At 48.9% G+C, this 20122-nt stretch overlaps 1 protein-coding gene and 1 long non-coding RNA gene across 5 annotated transcripts in view; both read left to right on the forward strand.

Moving 5' to 3' along the window:
- Window positions 1–20122, forward strand: part of LOC111142459 (immunoglobulin lambda-1 light chain-like) — a 147252-nt gene that overhangs the window by 126634 nt on the left and 496 nt on the right. Inside the window, exons 1-3 of one of the 3 annotated variants that reach the window (XM_022495629.1) lie at window positions 3167–3245; window positions 3398–3695; window positions 18858–18895. In XM_022495629.1, coding sequence (XP_022351337.1) covers window positions 3200–3245; window positions 3398–3695; window positions 18858–18895 — 382 coding nt within the window. In that variant the 5' untranslated portion in view covers window positions 3167–3199. Of the gene's footprint in view, window positions 1–3166; window positions 3246–3397; window positions 3696–18857; window positions 18896–20122 lie in introns of those variants that run through there. The other 2 variants (XM_022495630.1, XM_022495628.1) reach the window with 2 other exon arrangements.
- Window positions 7382–10043, forward strand: LOC111142462. 2 transcript variants are annotated; one of them, XR_002640263.1, is made up of 2 exons: window positions 7382–7774; window positions 9434–10043. It is a non-coding gene; the product is annotated as an uncharacterized LOC111142462 (long non-coding RNA). The 2 variants fall into 2 exon arrangements; XR_002640264.1 differs by lacking the exon at window positions 7382–7774 and adding an exon at window positions 7897–7956.

The raw sequence follows: 20122 nt of genomic DNA on the forward strand, positions 1-20122 counted from the left end.
AATGGGTCTTTCCTCACTTCTACCCCCAAATCTGTGCAAGAATCTCTCTTTAACCCCACCTTACCCAGAAATATAGACAGACAACAGTTCTGTGAAACACAGCTCAACTTATCAACAGTAACACTTAATAAGACACAACAGTCGACCCCTCATTCACATAAAATCTAACAAGATCCCCACAGACCATAGTCTCCAAATAAAGAGAATGTTGGCAGCCATCCTTCCACCTGATATGATAGAACTATCCTGTGAACAATTACAAACATGCTCACCTTTTCCCCACAGGAGGACATAAAATAAATTTTGTCTGTTAGTGATCTTTATTTTTGTCCCAGCTTAACTGAGACATAATGTTAACTACTGTTAACACATATGATGTTAGTTGATAATGGGATCAGACAGGAGAACAAAACTGAAACATATTATGACTATATATCCAAATGTATTCATGTCAACATAAGGAAGAAACACTTGTTACTTCCTGCTCATTTCTCCTACTACCCGGTGGTCACTGCAGTGTCTAGAATTACCTTCTTCACTGCCTACTCCATAGTCTCCTTCCCTCCGCAAATACCTGAGCTAGTCATGATCCCCCCTACCGTTGGGATGACCAAACTTTCATTCTGGAAGATGGGTCTATTATCAGACCTGCTGCATTGGATTGTGGTGAATTGATGACTGTAATCACAGCCGCAGGTATCTTAGGGGATCTCCTGAGTCCATATACTCCTGTTTACCCCCAGTTGTGTTGTAGACACACAGTTGCCCCCATGACAGTCATTATGAAACACCCTAGACAATGCCTCTACTTTGAATCCCTGCTAGGAGGAGTCAGAAGGACCCATGACACACTCTCCACAACCAGATCATGGAAGTCATACTCCTCCCTCCCAAGCTCTGCACCAGGGAGCTCAGAGTCTGAATCCAGCACACCTGAGCTCCACTCCTGGACCTGCCCCACTCTCCTCTGTTTTCCTGGGAAGTCAGCCTCTCTGAGCACTCACTTTATCTGCTGTGAAATGGGGAAGTTTATACTGATGTGAAAAATACTTGTTTTCAAATTAAATCGTACAAATTATTGAAGAGTTTAATTAATTAGACAGACCCAATAGGGTCTCAATGAGTTATCCTTGGTGTTGGAATCAACTGTCTACCTCTGTGGGTACACAAGGAAAAGTTTTCAGCTATTCTGTGACCTGCATCACATGCAATTTTACCCAAGTCTGAATTAGCAGATTCCCAATTTCACCAGACCACAAACAGGGTAGTTCAAAATCCTCCCACACCAAGAACCAGGAGATGTGAGTTGTAAAAGAAAAAAAAAAAAAACTTATAGCAGTAAAGATGGCTGTTAAGAAGAGTAAAGTAAAGGTTTGCCTGCTCAACTGAACTTAGCACCAGAAGCAACACCTGCTATTCTCATGACCCAACTACATGGATAGGGATGCAGGAAACATCAGTCCTTATTCCCCAATACACTGGAAACTGGTGGCCGTGGGACATCACACAGGTTTGTCTGGACTCTGACCCTTTTCAAATGCACTACACTGTACCCGGCACCCTTCTTTCTGAAATAAGACAGCAGGCTCTCCAGGACACTTCAACCCTGGAACAAGTACAGGAATCCCACCTGCCCCACCTCCTGCACCGTATATGTGACCTGGCTGTGCTGGGCTGAGCAGGACAGGGAGACAGCTGCCTGTGGGAGGCTGGAAACCGTGGTCTACGCCCTTTCTTAGGTGACAGGTGCTCTGGGTTGACCTGCAGGAGGGAAGCTCCTGGTCTGAATCCCCCTCCATCAGCAGGGGGCAGCAGAGCTGCATCAGGAGCAGCAGGACAGAGACTGGGGCTGCCCAGGGGGAGCCTCACAGGGCCACCAGGTCTGGGGGTCAGTAGAGGTCCAGGGTTCAGTCCTCAGGAAGAAGCTGGAGTGATCACTCCTATATCCAGCTGCTGAGGGGACCTTGATCTGAAGGTCAGACACACAGTGACACCCAGGACACTGACAGGAGTCCTGACACAGTGAATGTCTCACATGGGAAATGCAGCTCCCTGCACTTTGTACCGGTGTTCCGGGAACTGAATCCTCTGAGCTGGACATGTTGAGAACCCCCTGACCACTCACCTTCTGCCTGTTTCCCACCTCCAGGCACAGGAGCCCAGGCTGTAACTTTGTTGCTCAGGAGCAACTCAGGGTGAGGGAGGATGAACACTGGGAACTCCTGGTGCCTGGAATGACCATCCACAGTCTCCTGATGAGACTGTCTCCAGAGTGAAGGGATTCTCACTACCTGAAGCCACAGCTCTGGTCCATTGAGCTGTCCTTGGTTCAGTGACAGAATCCAGCTCCTGCAAGGACCCTGGCTCTGGCTACAAAGCTCACCCCAAGTGGGAAAACATGACCCTGGGGACCCTGACAAGACATGGAGCTTGATGGTGGTTTTTTAACTCAGGGATGGTTTCTCATGAAATTTGCATGACTGTATCTAATACTGATGAAAAAATAAAAGAAAATTATTGACAATGTCAATTGCTCCTCTGTTTAGGATGGGGGTATCAGTCACAGAGACAAAATCACCATGTGACTATAGACTAGAAGATGTGATGCATCTCCAACAGCAGGTGGTGGGTTAACTAGTGAACTCCCACAGACAAAATGATGCACAAAAATACTAATGAGAAAGTTCCACAATTTAATGACATGGGAAGCATGGAATCACAGTGCTTCTGGGGAAACAGAGGGGACAACACACAGGAGGATGAGGAATGTAATGAGGCCACAGGACCACCCTCCCTATATCAGGTATTGCCTGTACTCTCAGAGGGCTCAGCCCAGCCCCACGGCCAGGCTCCTGAAAGACCACAGAGGGAGCCAAGGACAGATGGCCAGCAGGGTAGGCACAGGGAGTTAGTTATGTGGTCTGATCCCCAGAAAGTGCCTATGATCCCAGACCCTGCAGACAAAGGCTGATGGTCTGAACTGAGAGCTGGTTGGAGGAATCTGGGGGCTCCCCTCTGCCTCCTCAGTCACATGTTCTGATCTCACCACTGGTTTATCATGTAGAAGCCCAGAAATGGAGGAAATTTGCATAAGTACTAACAATCACAGTCCCAAGAGCCTGGAAGGGAATTAAAGAGCCTGGGGTAGAGCCCAGCAGGTTTGTGGGTCTTAGGAGGCAGAGCTCTGGGCACATCCACCATGGCCTTCACCTCTCTTCTGCTCCCCATCCTCACTCTCTGCACAGGTGCTGCCCCCAGGGCTGCCACATGCTCAGTCCCCAAAGAATTGAGTTGCGTCTGAAATGAACCCTGAGCTCAGACCAGCACAGGCTCAAGATTGGTTCCCTAGGAGGAGCCCCTGAACCTCACATCAACCTCTCCTCTTCTGTCTTTTCAGGCTCCATGGCCTCCAGTGCTCTGATTCAGCATCCTTCGGTGTCCGTGTCCCTGGGACAGACGGCTACCATCACCTGCTCTGGAGAAGTACTGAGCAAATACTATGCACAATGGTACCAGCAAAAGCCAGACGAAACACCCAAGCTGGTCATTTATAAGGACACTGAACGGCCCTCAGGGATCCCTGACCGATTCTCTGGCTCCAGTTCAGGGAACACACACACCCTGACCATCAGCGGGGCCCGGGCCAAGGATGAGGCTGACTATTACTGTCAGTCATCAGGGGGCACTGGTACTGCTCACGGTGACACAGGCAGACAGGGAAGTGAGACACAATCCCTTCCCCATCTGTGTCACACTCTCCTCTATCCCCAGGAGGCCTGTGCACAGAGCAGTGAGCAGCTCTGACCTAGGTCCCCAGACCCAAGGTCCCCAGACCTCACTAGCCACCCTACCCTTCAGGCAGTACCTGTATAGGGTATATCAGGGTTGATTTGGGGCTCCTGAGATTGTCTGGGCCTGAGTGTGTTTGGAATTGGAGGGCCTGGGTGGAAGGACAAGCTGAAAGAACCTCCATCCATGGTCATTGACCGTGCATTTCCATATGGTGGCCATGGGCCACCCCTTCACTGACCAGGATTAGAGTCTGGAATTTTCCAGCTCAGCTGAGCTCCTGAATCCCTGCCGGCATGGCAGCTGGGGATTCTGAGTGGAGCAGACCAGTGCATTACCCACTGAGGCCACCCCTCTTCTGGGCTCATACACACCCCCATTTTGTCTGAGGCCCCTGGCAGCTCACAGGGAAGCTCCTTGCTGGGAAGTGCTCTTGGTTCAGAAGATGGCTTCCCCCCAGGTTTCTGACCCTTCTCAGAGAGATTCTCTTGAACGATGGCCTGAGTCCAAGATCTCAAGACCCTTCCTCAGGTTCAGATGTCCTAAACGGTTGAGAGGTCCCTGCAGGGAGGAGACCTCATCTGATGGCTCGCTATGGGTCCCTTTTGCTTCTGCCCAGGCTGACCTCCCCAGAGCACTTCTCCATGTCAGAGTTTGCTTCCAGGAACCCAATGCAGGAAGGCCGGCACCTCCAAAAGGGTTCTCAGGGATCTGAGAAGGCTATTTTTACCCGCAAAGCTCTGGTTTGTCCCCCTAAACCCCATTACGTGTGTCAAAATCCCCAACAGATCAGTTCATTCCCTGTGTTTTTAAACAATGAAAAAGGTGCAGACACACTAGGTGATCTGGGTTCTGACAGACAGTCGGAGAGTCACATCTATCCTGATGGTGAATGAGAGCAATTGGGAGAGTTGTCTCCTCCTCCAGAGTGGCCAGATGAGACTCAATCACAGGAGTGAGACCCATGATGGGTGCTGCCTCACTTCTACCCCCACCACATCTTGCACAAGAATCTCTCTACCTCCATCCTACCCAGAAATATGGACAGACAATTCTGTGGATACAATCAGCTTGTCAATGTTGACACTTAATAAGCCATCCAGTCCACCCCTCATTCACATGAAATCAACCCAACCCAGGCTAACCACAGGCTCTAAATGAAGAAAATATTGGTAACTTTTCTTCCACCTAATATGATGAATCCATCCAATGAACAATTACAAACACACTCACCCTTTCCCCACAAGAGGAATCAAAATATACTGTTGTCTGCAGTGATGATTGCTTTTGTCCCAGCTGATCTGATATCCTCTAATTTCTATATTGAGATATAAAGTTAACTATTAACACATCTGTTGTTAGATAATAATGGGATAAGACAGAAGAATAAAACAAAAGCATATGGTTAATATATATCCAAACATATTCATGTCATTATGAGGAAGAAACACTTGTCCTTGTATCCTGCTCATTTCTTCACCACCTATGGTCAAGCAGTGACCTGCCCACCCCACATTCCCCTTCCCTCAGCAAAGACTTGAGCTAGTCATCAGCTCTGCCAGTTGGGACAATCAAACCTTCATTCTGGAAGATTTGTCCATTATTAGATCTGCTGCATTGGATTGTGGTGAATATATGACTGTAATTGCAGCCCCAGGGAGTATTAGGGGATCTTCTGAATCTATACACCTACCTGCCAAACCCAAATGGGTAGTAGGTACCCAAGTCCCCCATGATAGTCACCATGAGCCACAGCAGCCAGTGTCCCCTACTTTTCCCGGTGCCTCACTACAAGGAGGAGCCAGGAAGGGCCACAGAGCTGTCTCAACCAGCAAGTGCAGGGCAGTCAGTCAGAGAGCAAAGTGCCAGAGATGAGAAGGGAACATTTTGCTGGTGGCCCACTGGGGATAAGAGTGAGTGCTGCCATTCCCATTTCCACCCCGGTTCCTAGACCCATGAATCCTGACCCAGAGAGAAGCAATACCACCTAGGTCTAACATATGATCTGCTGAAAGTATGTACAGCATCCCGACTCGGCGTGAACCACCTGTGCTTTTGTCACAGCCCAGGGGGCAGCAGAGATCACCTGGCTAGCCACCTGGTGATGGGGTGGGCCTGGCATCAGGGGTTCTAACATGCAGGGGGTGTTAGTTATCATGACCTGAGATCTGAAGGAAAAGTTGTCTTCCTTCTTGATGAATCCTTCATGATTCATTAGTATCATGTTTGACACTAATGTACAAAATCTTTTGGCTCTTTCTTATGCTGATCCAAATCTTGCAGTAATTACCCATTTATCTGGCACAGATTTGGAACTTCAATCTCTTACACACACCCCAGTGGTGCGGAAGCTCTCAAAAGTCTATAAACACCCCTCCCACTGAAGACACACATCCCTCCCCCACCCCTCCTCTTTGCTCTGAGAGCTTCCTTGTCCTACTACAAGGAGTTCCTCCTTTCCCCCTCTGTCTCCAGGAGGCTGGTGCCAATTTTTTTCCTTTTTCTTTTTCCACTCCAGGGATACAATAACCATTACTCAACCTCATAAATTATAACAATTTTTATTACTTAATGCATTTTTGCTAGCAACTGAAATTTAAAAAGTAATTTTAATTTCGCATGAGGCATTCTTATAATTCACTACCAAATTTCATTCTCTTATACTCAAGTCGTATCTTTTGAGCACATAATGTGTCTCTGCCTTAGCCAGGGCACATCGGAGATTCTGAGAAATTGGCACCACCACCTGTCCAGGAGCAGACACAGCACCTCCATGGACCTTTAACAGCCCCATGTGCCCCTGGCAAGAGAGGAATTTTACTCAGATTCTGATGTTCACAGCTCACAAACTGTGATCTGCAGTAGGACACTGCCCCTGTCTAAGCATGCAGGGTTTTCCTGGAGTGGGGATGAGGAAGGTCACTGCATTGGGGCCTGGGAGTGTCAGAGGAGACACAGCATGGAACGTTCTGAAGGTGGAGCTGGGAGTGGACCAGCACGCAGCCTCCACCACAACACAAGGATGGATGAGACACTTACGAGTCCTGGGTGATATGAACCACCTCCCTCCTGAGCCAGAATGGAACAGAGGGAATAGAAAGATTGTTCTGGGGGTCCAGAACAATCTCAGCATCACCACCATGACTCTGGCCACCTTGATGACAGGATCCAGGAGGATTCTGTGAGCAGGACTTAGGTTCCCTGGAAAACAGACTCTGCTTCTCCAATCAGAATAGCCCAGGAGCTATGCCCGGGCACAGCCTAAAACTGGAGTTGTAGCCCCAGACTACACAACCACCAGAGGGATTCCCTGAGCTGAGGGTGGGAACTACAAGGGACTCCTCGCTCCAGTCTATGCCCCTTGGGGCTGAGCCCTTCCCTTTCTGAAACCATGAAGCTCCTCAGCAGCAGCCCCGAGGCCTGGCTGATTTGCATAACCAGCGGGTCTGTCCAGCAAGGGGATAAGAAAGGCCTGGGAGGAACTTTGCCCAGCCTTGGGCCTTGGGAGCAGAATCAGGGTGCCTCCACCATGGTCTGGACCCCTCTCCTCCTCGGCCTTCTTGCTCACTGCACAGGTGCTATGCCCAGGCTCACTGGGATCTAGTAGGGGACAGAATCTCTTCACCTTGCTGCAGGATGAGGGGCTAGATGGGCGAAACCTCCTACTGTGCTTACTGGCTCTGTGTGAGCTCTAAGGGACTGCACTTGCCCAGAGAAAGGGGCTGGGGGCTCATGTTGCTTCAAAGGCTCTATCCAAGGCTCTGGGTTCCTTGGGCTGAGATTGCTGGGAAGGGGCAACTCTGGGGGTCAAGAGAACCCCTGGAGCTCTGTCCAGACCAAGAAAGCAGAGTCCCCTCAGATGGAAGCCCACATCTCATGTCCTCTCTTGCAGGTTCTACAGTCGCTTATGAGCTGACTCAGGACTCCTCGGTGTCAGTGAACCTGGGACAGACAGCCAGGATCACGTGTGGGGGAGACAACATTGGTAGGAAATATGCTTACTGGTACCAGCAGAAGCCAAGCCAGGCCCCTCTGCTGATTATCTATGGTGATAGCAACCGGCCCTCAGGGATCCCTGAGCAATTCTCAGGAACCAACTCGGGGAACACGACCACCCTGACCATCAGCGGTGCCCAGGCTGCAGATGAGGCTGACTATTACTGTCAGGTGTGGGACAATAGTGGTAATGCTCACGGTGACACAGGCAGATGGGGAAATGAGCCACAAACCCTCCTACCCAGACCTGACACCCTCACCAGCTGTCTGAGCAGCTACAGGCCTGAGGGCCAGGCATCCTCTCTGGTCCCAGCTCCGACCCTCCAGGGTTGGGAGACTCCAGCAGGTTCTTTGCCCTCTCGGGGCCTCTGTTTATCCTACTGAGAAATGGCAGGTATGGGCCTGTTTTGAGTCATAGAGGCTGTCATCAGCGCCCTGTGGGTCCAGATGTCCCCCTACTAGCTGATCCCTGGGACTGCTTTGTTCCCTCCCCAGGTTTAGCTCCTCGCTCGCTTCCCTCAGGACTGATCAGAGGAGTCAGGATACTGGAAGGAGGGGCGCCTGGGTGGCTCAGTCAGTTAAGCAACTGCCTTCGGCTCAGGTCATGATTCCAGGGTCCTGGAATCGAGCCCCATATCGGGCTCCCTGCTCAGTGGAGAGTCTGCTTCTCCCTCTCCCTCTCCCTCTGCCTGCCCCTCAGCCTATTTGTGCACTCTCTCTCTCTTTCTCTTACTCTCTCTCTATCTCTCTGTCAAATAAATAAATACAATCTTGTTAAAATTTTAAAAAAATATATTGGAAGGGAAGGAAACAGCTACTAGCTGGCCTCCAGCTCATGGCAGTCCTGCTTGTTGATTTGCGCTGAGACCCAGGACATTTATGCATTAGAGACGAGCCTCCTTTGGGGAGGGGGACAGGGCCTGCAGCTGAACACTTGGCAGCATGGCCCACCCACCTTCCAAGAATCGGGGTTCAAGCTCCCTGCTGCTTTGTAAGTAGACCTGTAAGGTTTTGACCATAAGTTTGTAAAACGTTCTCAACGTTCTTCTATATGTAGAGAGAGAATGTGAGTATCATCATGATTGACGCCCACTCTTTTTGAAAATTCTTCTCTAACATTTGGAAATTTTCCATCTTTCTTCCCTCATCTTGAACTTTGTTTTCACTCCATACCCTGCACTGAGTTTGATCTGCTCATACATTTTTACACCTGAGTCTTTTATTCATTATCCTGTCATGCATTTCTGTCCTAAAAATATACATTAAGTTTACATTCTAAAATTCAGTTTCACAGCCTGTGACCTTGAGCGTTAAAAGTATTTTCTGCCACACTGAGTTGGCATCTTAATTATTCATAGCAGTATGTAATTGAAACAACAAAAACATATTAAAATTTACACAGATAATCATTAAGTAGTGTCAGTTTGTGAATCCATTGATGAATATGAGGTCCTGCCAGCATGAAGCAAGGCCCTGCATCTATTCTGTTCTGGCTTTCATTTTTACGTGAACCCCAAAGAAACCTTCACCTCATAAACAGAAGTTTTGTAATAGAATTTCACTCACGGATCTGAGCTTCTTCCTAATTATATGCCAAAAATCATTAGTGGTTGATGGTCAAAAATTATTTTTTTCAATTGTCTATTAGCTTGCAGCTCTATCTCAAATACTTTTAATTTTGCTGAAAGCAAAGAATTGGAAGCCACCTGCCTTTGAGAGGATTTGAACGGGTAGGCAGTTTGATGCACCACTTGACCCTTTCTGGAATGAAGGGTTTATCACCTCATCTGCTGGGAGAGATGCCTGCAAACATCCCTGCCCTCATCTGTCAGCTCCCTTGATGAAGAGAGCCACCCAGAGCCGAGCCGTGTTCCTGCCCTGAACAGCTGGCCTCTGAAAGCTGATGAGTGTGAGGGTGTGAAGACCAAGCCTCTCAGCCCACTTGGGGAAGCTGAGAAAGACCATCCCAACAGCAAAGCTCCACTATAGCTGATTCCTTCCTCTGCCCACTCTGCTTCGCACCCATCCCTTGCACATGGGTTGGTCCCAAGCATTCTCTATAAACCTCCTGCAGTCTGGCTCCATCCCAGAATCAGCTCCCTGCACAGAGGTGTCACCCAGCCATTTGTTGTCCACTTTCCCAGGTTCATATCAGGGACACGCACCAAGAAACTTGACTGGAAGTTACTAAGAGACCTCTCGTGCATGATAGAGTTTAGAAGACTGGGAAAAAAATTAAAATCTGTAATCGTCTTGCATCTTCGCAAACACAGTATTTTTTTTTCCTTTTTTTTTTTTTTTTTTTTTTTGAGAAACATGCTTTCATCTTCTCATGTGCTGCAGGTATATTTTTCCTTCAAAACTTGGTGGTGCCGACTTGAACCATTCAATCTGGGAGAAGCCCCACTGTGTTATCTAAATGACAAATCCAGTCCTCACTGTCAAAGATACTATTCAGATGTGCTTCTGTTAGTAATCATCTGGCTGTATTTGTCAACACATGTAAACATCTGGGTGGGTATTTGGGGGAATATTATAAAATCATTAAAAATCAAAAGATGTGTCTGGAGACATGGTCAAGCAATAAAATGATGTTGATATTATGTGATTATCCATTTTATAATAATTTTTTATGAACGAAGTTGGTCGCTAGGCTATTTGTCCATATTTAGTTTGCAACATACAATGCAACAGTTACTATGTTGTGCCACACAGATTTATAAATAGATATGAGGGTGTGTGAGCTTTGGAGAATAATGACATCAGAATCAGATATAAATTACACTAGTATTGGTAGCCATCAGGATGGAGTGCTTTCTATGAATGTAGTAAAGGAGATTGTACCACTCTCTAAGGAGGTGCCTTGACCGGATGAGGACCTGCCAGGATGATTGTTGCTGGTAGACAGTTGAAAGAGCTGTGGCTGCTACAAAGCCACCACCTGCCATGCAGGTCCTCACCATGCTCCCAGGTATCAATCCGACTTTGGAAAGGGCCTGGAAAACAGGGATTCGCTATGCAAATATCAACCCACCTGGTCAGATGAGGCTGGAACCTCAGGGCGCTGGCCACACCCACTCCAGAACCCGGCCCTCCGCTTAACCCCCACTCCCTCAATAGGTTTCTCAGAGTTCCGGACACAGCCAGGATTAGTGTGAGCAGAGTAAGACACTGTCGTTGCGTGTAAAATTAAGGACCCCAAAACTCAGTAATCAAGATAAATAGTATCTAATGCAGTATTTTTTAAAATCGTAATGAATGCAGAAAAACTCCATGCAAAACTGTGAGTCAGGTCAGGATCCTACCCTACCCTGGACTGACTCGATTCACTCGCCTCCCCACCCCACCCCCAAGTGTTGGTTCCAGGGGTGAGGTGGGCGTCAGGGAAGATGAAGAACCAGAGTCCAGCCTCTGCACCCTCCCACCTGCCCCACTGCTGGAACCCTTCCGTGGCCTCCCCTGCAACCCCTCCGGAGCTCCAGCCCTTTGTAGGGTTTAGCCTCCTTCTATTGCTGGTCTCTGCTGCCCCCTATTGGACTGTCCTCTTGGGGCTGCACTCCAGGCGACTAGATTAGGAGCCTTAGAGGTTAAAGCACCTAAATGTTCCGAAGCATCCCCACCCTTCAGTTCCAGGTTGGCCCCACCTCATGTGAAAAAGAAAGAAAGAGAAAGAAGAAAGAAAGAAAGAAAGAAAGAAAGAAAGAAAGAAAGAAAGAAAGAAAGAAAGAAAGAAAGAAGAAAAGAAAGAAAGAAGAAAAGAAAGGAAAGGAAAAGAATAGAAAAGAAAAGAAAAGAAAAGAAAAGAAAAAAGAAAAGAAAAGAAAAGAGAAAGGATGGTCCTCCCAGGTCTCAGAATGGTACTGGTAAGTTCCCGAACACCATGTTTACACCAGGTTGTTGTGTGTCTTGGGAAAGAAACTCTCCCTCTCTGTGCTGCAGTTTCTTTATCAGTTGAAGGAGCTAGAAGGTCCCCACCAGCATGGTGAGTCTGTGACATCTAGAGAAGCAGTAGAATTCCCTTTCCATTTGCTGGAGGAAAGCTGGGGGTGAGGTGAGACTGCCCCTCAGGATCGCCAGAGGTGCGGAGGTCTTCAGGGTTCCCGGGGACCCTTTGGAGGGGGGGCTCAGGAGCTGCAGAGCCAGACCCTGACTCTGAGGATTCTGAGAGATTCCAGAACACTTGTCGCATCCCCGGACAGATACTTTGTGACACACACACACACACACACACACACACACACACACCCCAGAACAACAGTGAGATGAAAAGGCCCAGCCAACTTGAGTTTGGCATGGAAGGGAGCAAGGAGCTGAGGAGACCTGGTCACAGGCAGTCTCTGAGGTCTGTGGAATAGAGAGTGGGCAGGAGACTGATCAGCAGGAGGCAGGGGGAACCCTCTGACATGGGAAGCAGGGCTGAAGTGACTGGACAGGGGCACAACCCTTCCACTCCATGAGAGGAGGGCTGGGGCAGAGGACAGAGGAGCCAGGGACCCTCAGCAGGGAGCCCACCAGGACAGCCATACCTGGACTCCTCTGGCCCAATGTGAATCCAGCCCTTGACACATCTCAATCCAGGGACGATGTGAGGGGCAGGCTTGAGTGGGCCAGAGCTGCAGCTGCACCAGCTGGGAAGACCAGCCCATCCCTCAAGAGTCCTCCAGGAAACAGCCCAGGCCCAGATTTCTGACCACAGCCACCACAATAGGATGTGGTCTGTGATGGTGGCTGCCCAGAGGCTGTGGCAGGTGCAGCCTGTAGGGAAAGCCCCTTTTTCTTCCCAAGACTTGGGACTGTCCCCTGGAGGACCACAACTTCTGGGCCTTAGGTAGCAAGTGAGTTTCACACCCACACAGGGATGCTGGAAGGGAACAGCTTCAGCCTGGACCACTGAAACCCATCCTTCCCCAGCCCTCATGGTGCCAAGGTCAGAGGCATGGCCTTCAACCCATGGAAAGGACAATCTTCGCCAAATGTAGCAGGAAAATTAAAGACTGCTTGACTCAAAACATGGGCCAGACAACTATTAAAGGGACCTCCCAGGAAAGTCACTTAGGCAGGCCCTGGGAGGCCTCTTTTAGAGTTGCTGACATAGAAATGAGAAGCTGCAAACCCAGATTTGAGCAGGTGTATGAAAGACCTTGCAGCAGAAAAGGCAACTGGAAAGCAAGAGAGGAGGTGCTGGGTGACAGGCGGGATTCTGTCACTGCTCTGCACTGAGCTGTGTGACTTCACTAGGCCCGGAGAGTGGGGTCATCATCAACAAAGCATGTTCTGGAGCCATGCCAGGGCCAGACCTCTGCATAGAATCTGCTTGAACATCAATTTCCTCATCCTCAAATGGGCAAGACAATCTCAGCCCAGCCACCAGTTGGCCCCGTTTCCTGCGTCAGTCTCATTGCATTAGGTTTTATATTCCTGGGCTTTCCAACGGACTCCAACCCAAAGCACCTGTGCAGCCCATCCCTCCTGCACCCCTGCCCAACAGAGCCTATATCCTGGCTCCCTTGTAAGCAAAGCATGAGCCTTCCAGGTGGACAGAGGGCTGAAGTGCAGGGAACGAGCTCACTCCTAGATTCTTGATCACTCTGCAGCCCACTCCCAGAATGACCTTGGCTCCTGCATTCACTTTCAATGGACTTTACTTTTTTCACCTGTAAAGCAGGCACACTTGCCCCCATGACGTGCCAACGGTTGTTCTAAAGCCCAAATCCGAAGGGCAGTCAGTCAACACCTGCTACATCGGGGCTTAGCAGTCACATGATTTCATTCATCATGACTGCCCTGCTGAATAATAATCTAAATCTAAATCATAATCTAAAATCTGTCCATTTTACAGATGAGGAAACTGAGGTCCAGAGTGACCTAAGTCTGGAAGGCTTCAACATTCTTGAGCCTGATGTTACTCTTTGAGTGAGGGATATAGAATCACTCCCTGCAGGGCCCTTGTCTGGCTGAGAAGCTGAGATGACCAAAGGCGAAACAGCCATTCTTGACCAAACCTGCCAAGGAACTGGAGTGTGAAGGGACCCAGCCTGGGGGACTTGTCAGAAGAGAATCCCTAGGGGCGCCTGGATGGCTCAGTGGGTTAAAGCCTCTGCCTTCGGCTCAGGTCATGATCTCAGGGTCCTGGGATCGAGCCCCACATCGGGCTCTCTGCTCTGTGGAGAGCCTGCTTCCCCCCTCTCTCTGCCTGCCTCTCTGCCTACTTGTGATCTCTGTCTGTTAAATAAATAAACTCTTTAAAAAAGAGAGAGAGAGAGAGAGAGAGAGAGAGAGAATCCCTAGCCCCAGCTCCACCTCAGTGAATCAGGCCTTGGTGATTCTTGATCCACTGGGCACTCAGCTGCTCCCTGTGGCCCCTTCAAGCCCCAGAGAGATGCCCCATAGATCTGGGACACCCTTGGGGAAGAGGGAAATAAGGTAGGTCAGGTAGGCCCCACCCAGGGCCCCAGGAGCAGGAACTGTGGGCGGACTTCAATGGGAGGAGGTGGAGCCCAGTATGTGACCACAGCAGGGCAGTTGGCAGATTTCACTCTGAAGGAGATCCCCAGGGGTAATAGCCATGAGCCCTGGAGAGGGCTGGGCACTGGGTGTAGGGACCAGAGAAGGCCCAGGCAGAAGACAGGGTCATGTGGGCCAGGAACACTGGGAAAGCTGCTGTCAGCAAGAGGGACTGGTGGCCCCTCTCCAGGAAGTTCAAGCCAAGCTTCCACCCTGAGGGCAGATGAGGCCCAAGACAGGCCAAGAGAGCTATGATGGCCCCCGGGGGGGCAGAGCCCTGACCCAGGCAGCACTGGCCCCTACTGCTGCAAAGCCTGGCTGTGGGCACCCAAATCCTGCTGTCCCCAACACAGCACCACCAAGCACAGCCCCAGCAGGAAGGAGCTTGTCCAGCTTTCGAAGCCTATGAGACAGGTAAGGAGCCAAAAGAGTTATGGTGGGAATATGGGGAGCTCCCTGAGGTGGGAGCCAGGAGTGGGCATCCAAAGAGGAGAGCAGCAGTGAGGGGAAGAAGGGAGTGAAGGAAGAATCAGTCAGAGAGAAGGGGCCTGGGCAGACACTGGCTGTAATTAAAGTGATGATATTTGTCCTCCACGGATTTTTTTTTTGCATTGATTTTTAGCTTTTAATATTGCATAAAAATACGATTTATCTTGATGACTGAACTTTTGGCACCCCTTAAATTTTGCACTAGTGCCACCCTTGCCTCACCCTTGTCCTCTGGGTAGGGCAGAAACATGGAGGCAGGAGCAAGATGTACCCAGAGGCACTAATGGTTTCAGGGGCAGAACATCTCTCTCTGTACCCCAAGTTAGATCCTGCTGTTATCCCCATCTTGCAGAGGAAGGTAGAGGTCCAGAGACGTAAACTGACCTCCCCAAGGTCACAGAGCACAGGCACAAACAGTCTGGGGACTAGAAGTCCGAGGCCCAAACTCTGTGATCCCATCAGTGTGTCCTGTGTTGAAACAAAATGGTGCAACAGAAGAGGTGGTCTGCAAGGCAGTTAGGGGAGCAAGGGCTTGGCTGAGTCTCCCCCAAGGATGTCCACTCTGCAACTTTTTCATACTTAACAGGAGCCAGGACTGGGGACCCAAAGATGGTGGACCTGAACAAAAGAGGTCACAGGCACAGGGACAGATCACACTGATCTGACAGATGCACGGGAACTGAAGCATGAGGCTGGCCCTCAAGGCACTGGGAGACGCCTGGGCTGAGAGGAGAGAAATGCGCATGGGCGCAGGTGTGCGGGGAGCACAGGTGCAGCAGGGAGCTCCCTGCCTGAAGCAGGGGTGAGCATGCACGCCACGCCGTGCTGTGCGTTGTGTTTTATTCGGTGCATCCTTGATCTTGGGGTACAGGGGAGTTGTTGAGGGATTTAAGCAGCGGACTGTCAGGGTCGGATTCATGTTTGGAAAACTATTTTCGGATAGGAGACTAGTGTGAGGCCAGATTAGAGGACCAAGGATGGATAACGGCCAAAGCTTGCACCTTGGGGATGGGGAGGAAAGGCCAAGTACCAAGATCTCCTATAAAATTAGCAAGTACCAGAGTTTGACCAGGGAGAAATGGGCACTCTCATGGACTCTCTATAGAAAGTCTAAAATGTATAACCATCTTAACAATATGCAGCAGGTCACTTTTTAAAAGTATATATATATTTAAATTGTGTAATTACACTTCTAGGAATTCATGGAGTGGTGAGGGTAGGGGAGGAATAATCAGAAATGTAACCAAAGGTTTACAAAAAAAATGGCTAGCTCAACATTATTAATGTTGGGAGAAAACTGGAAATAATCTAAATATCCAACAGAAAGGGTGTGACCAAATACCTTTGGAACATCCATCATTGGGAATCTTACATAAGCCTCCAAAACTCTGAAATTGGGCTTTTTTTTTTTCTTTTTCTGAAATGTGTGCACATTTTCAAAAGACTGTCCAAAAATATAGAAAAATGTCAATGGTATGTCTCTGGCTGATGGGACTTCAGCTCATTTAAATTTTTGCTTTCTAATTTTCTGTACTTTTGAAAATGTTCACAGGAAGATATATGTTTGGTTTTTATCTTCTAAAATAATTTTTAATATAAAAGTAACAGGTACTTGTAAAAAAAATAAAAGATTAAGCAAAGAAGTATATTAAAGAAAAAGTCTAATGTTTCTGCTTACCATTTCCACACATCTTACCCTAAAACCCATTCGCCAGAGATGACCACTGTCAGGTTGGTCTATATATTTCTAATCCTTCTCCCATGTGGGTATGTCCCTGAAAACATGCACACACGCATCTAGTTGGTTATACATCCATTATTTGAAAAAAATGGAATCATACTCTGCATAGAATCCAGCAACCAGCTTTTTAAACAGCTTTTTACTGATGTTTTCTATCTCAATCTGTATGGATCTCCCATGTTCTTATAATATTAGGCTTTGTAAGACTTCAAATTTTGGATGAACTAGATGGTATGTAATCATTACCTTATTAATGGAAATTTAGGTTGTTTCCATTTAAAATATAAATTACAAGTGATGCTGTCATGGAAATACCCACATATGTGTGCATATGTTGTGTGTGTGCTTGAAGTGCACTTAAGTGTCTACTTTGGACCAATGACTAATGACTAAACTGGAATTATTGGACCAGAGAGAATGTGCTTTTGAAATGTTCTTTATATACTACCCAAATGTCCTTCTGAAAGGCTGTCCCAGCTTATATTCACTGCAGTGAATGACAGTGCCCTTTCCTCTACATCCTTCCCAATACTGTGATACTGTTGACCCTTTTTATTTGCTCATCCCTGATGAGTATTAATGAGGATGTGTTTGTGTTTAATTGTTTATGTGATCGTGGTTGAGCGTTCTTCCCTTCCGTATTTTTTTTGACTGATTTTATTTTTACTGTGAATTTCCGGGCTATTTTTGCCTATTTTTCCATTTGATTCCTTGTATTTTCTTAGCGATCTATAGAAACTCCTCATATATTTGTATGTGAATCCCTGGTTAAGTGTATATGTTGTAAACATTATTTGGTGGAATTTCCTTTTCATTTAATGACTATGGAATCAGATTTGACAGTGTCATTGGTGGATGTATCTTCTGGTCCCTTGGGTCAGTAAGATCTCCCAAAATATTCTACTTCCCCTTAAAAGGTAGTGGCGGGGAGGGCAGAACGGCCGATCATGGGACTCCCCCACCAGGATATGAACCCACAGCCTCCCCCAAACCATTCAGTCTGCTTCCTGTGCTTGCAAAGGGCTTCTGGCATCAGGGGCTTCAGGGGGTCCAGCCTAGACTTGGCAAAACCCAGAATGGTTGGTAATAGCAACAAAGGGCCAAGGTCAAGTGGACCTTTCTAGGTAGCATTAACTACCTGCAGGTTCAGTGACTCCACCATCTGATGGGAAGAGTGCATGATGGCATTATTTCCTCTCTGTCGTCCCTATCCTATGAAGACAGGGCAGCACGTGCCCATGAAGGGACTGCCTTGATCTCCTCTTTATTCTCCCAATGACACCTTGATATCTAGGGAAAAGAAGAAATGTAAATAGTTCCCTATTGTTCCCCACTTTATAGAAGGACGGTCAGTTCCCTCCATCTTCCCCTACTGATTTATCACTGCGTGATAACCTGGTAAACTCTTAGATCTTATGGATCAGTTTGGGGGTTCACACAAAGGTCATCCTCTGTGCATGATGGAAATGTGGCTTCACATATGGACATCGGTCCAGTGAAAGCCTCTTCGGAAGACTCCTAGGTACACACACATGACCCGAGGAGATCTCTAAGCTCCTACTTGCTGATTGAGGATATACTCTAGCTCATCTGTGCCTACCCACCCGGGGCGTGAAATCAGTCACTCATGCGAGTTCCAGTTAGTAGGAGTGGGGATTGATTACTCTTTGAAAGGAACAGAGCAGAAGTCACACACCAGACCATTCCCAACATGAGACCAGATAAGCGATTGGATGGGGCTGCTCCCAAGGTCACCTGGACACAAGTTGGCATGCTCTACAGGACCAACCAAGACTTAACTTAGGACAGGTCCTCACTAGGACATTCCCAAGAAGAAAAATCTGAGCTTTCTAGACTGATGGCTGGGGACATAGGAACGTTCCAATGGCCCATGAACACATACCCACCTTCTTTTAATTGCAAAGGAAGGTTTCAGAGGCAGGGTACACTCTCTGCCCTCAAGTCATGGTGTCACCAAGAATTGGGGTTGTTTGAACATGCTGAGAGGGGATGTCCTGTTCCTTTCCATGGAACCTAACTCAAAAGGACACACAGGCCTTCCACAAACTATTCTACGTCCTGGCAGATAGTAAAACCAAGAGCAGATCAGATATCAACTCCCTTTGGAAGAATGGTTTCCAAGGATCCTGCTGCAGAACACATGGGGTCACTGGTGCTATCATCTGCTAGGGGTGGGGGCCGTGTGTCTCCTCCATGCTGAGCAGACGCCAGCCTAGAGGAGTGCCCCCACTTCCTCCACCACAGCTGCAGGTGGGGGGCTAGTGGGTGGGGCACAGTCCTCCCAGGAGGGGTTTTTGTATGAGCCTGTGTCACAGTGTTATGCGTTCGGCGGAGGGACCCAGCTGACCGTCCTAGGTGAGTCTCCTCATCTCCCTCCTTCCTTCCCTGCTCTCCCAGAGGTTTGGGTGATTTTCTGCCTCTTTTTCTTTTCTTTTCCGTCTGGTCTCAGCCTTGGTCATGCTTTCACCTGGGATCCCAGCCTCTGGGACCCGGACCTCCTCCTCTCCCCATATGGATTTTCCTGCTTATTTCCTAGGTCATCACCAGCCCCTTAGCTCTGACCCGAGAGGCAGGCAATGGTTGGGATGACTAAAAACTCCTCTCTCTGTCTGCCAGGGTCGTGCTGGGTCCTACGTGTGCTCTGTTCTGGCCCCTGTTGCTCCACCCTTATCTCTGGGAGCACTGGGGTCCGCCATCCTAAAGGGAAGAGGGCAGAGGGAGCATTGGGGGGATGACCATTTGGTGCCTTTAGAGGGACCCAGCACCCTCAGGTCCTAGGCTGGGGACACACAGGTTAGAGGTTCTGAGAAGGCCCCAGGGCTCTGGGACAAGGATCCAAGGATGGTTGCAGGGGTGGAGTGGCTCCCGCCGGCCTCTCCAGGCTGCCACCCAGCGCTATATGGGCAGAGAGCCAAACAACACGGCAAGACAGGAGAGAGCAGGGAGGACAAGGTGCTCCAGTCAGGAAGCCTGGAACAGGGTCATGGAACAACAGGGTGTGGGGAAAAGACGGACTCCTGGCTCTTATGGGAAACGACCAATTACAAAATGAAAGCCAGATCCCGTTGCACAGTATGGCTACTGAACTGACCAACTGGCCAGGGGAAACCCAAGGGACAAGGCAGAGGGGACACGCAAGAACCTTCAGGCAGACCGTGATCTTATGGGGTCCTTGGCTCATTACAGACTTCAAGAGAGATACATTTGGGTAAATATAATTGCCACAGAGGAAAGATCCAGAGGCCTCCAGAGCAGAAATACCAGATCACAGGAGACCACAGGGAGTTCTTGTCATCCACTCTGGGGACAGACAGAATGGCACAGGAAGACGGCAAGAGAGTGAGGGTCACACATTTGTGTGACAGGCCAGGGCCCAGAGGGTTCTCAAGTCAGGAGATGGCAGGTGTACAGTGTGACAGCTACCCATGAGAGATGGGAAATAGTTGGAGGAAGATGCAAGCCACCCTCTTGAGAATAATTGCTCAGACAGAGGTTGGTCCCGAAACAGGGGCCCATGCCCTGGGCCTAGAGACCCACACCCACCTGATACACTAACATCAGGGTCTCCCGCAAATGGAAAGG

Source organism: Enhydra lutris, unplaced genomic scaffold (genome assembly GCF_002288905.1).
Source record: "Enhydra lutris kenyoni isolate GAN:26980312 unplaced genomic scaffold, ASM228890v2 scaffoldscaffold8, whole genome shotgun sequence".
Lineage (NCBI taxonomy): Eukaryota > Metazoa > Chordata > Mammalia > Carnivora > Mustelidae > Enhydra > Enhydra lutris.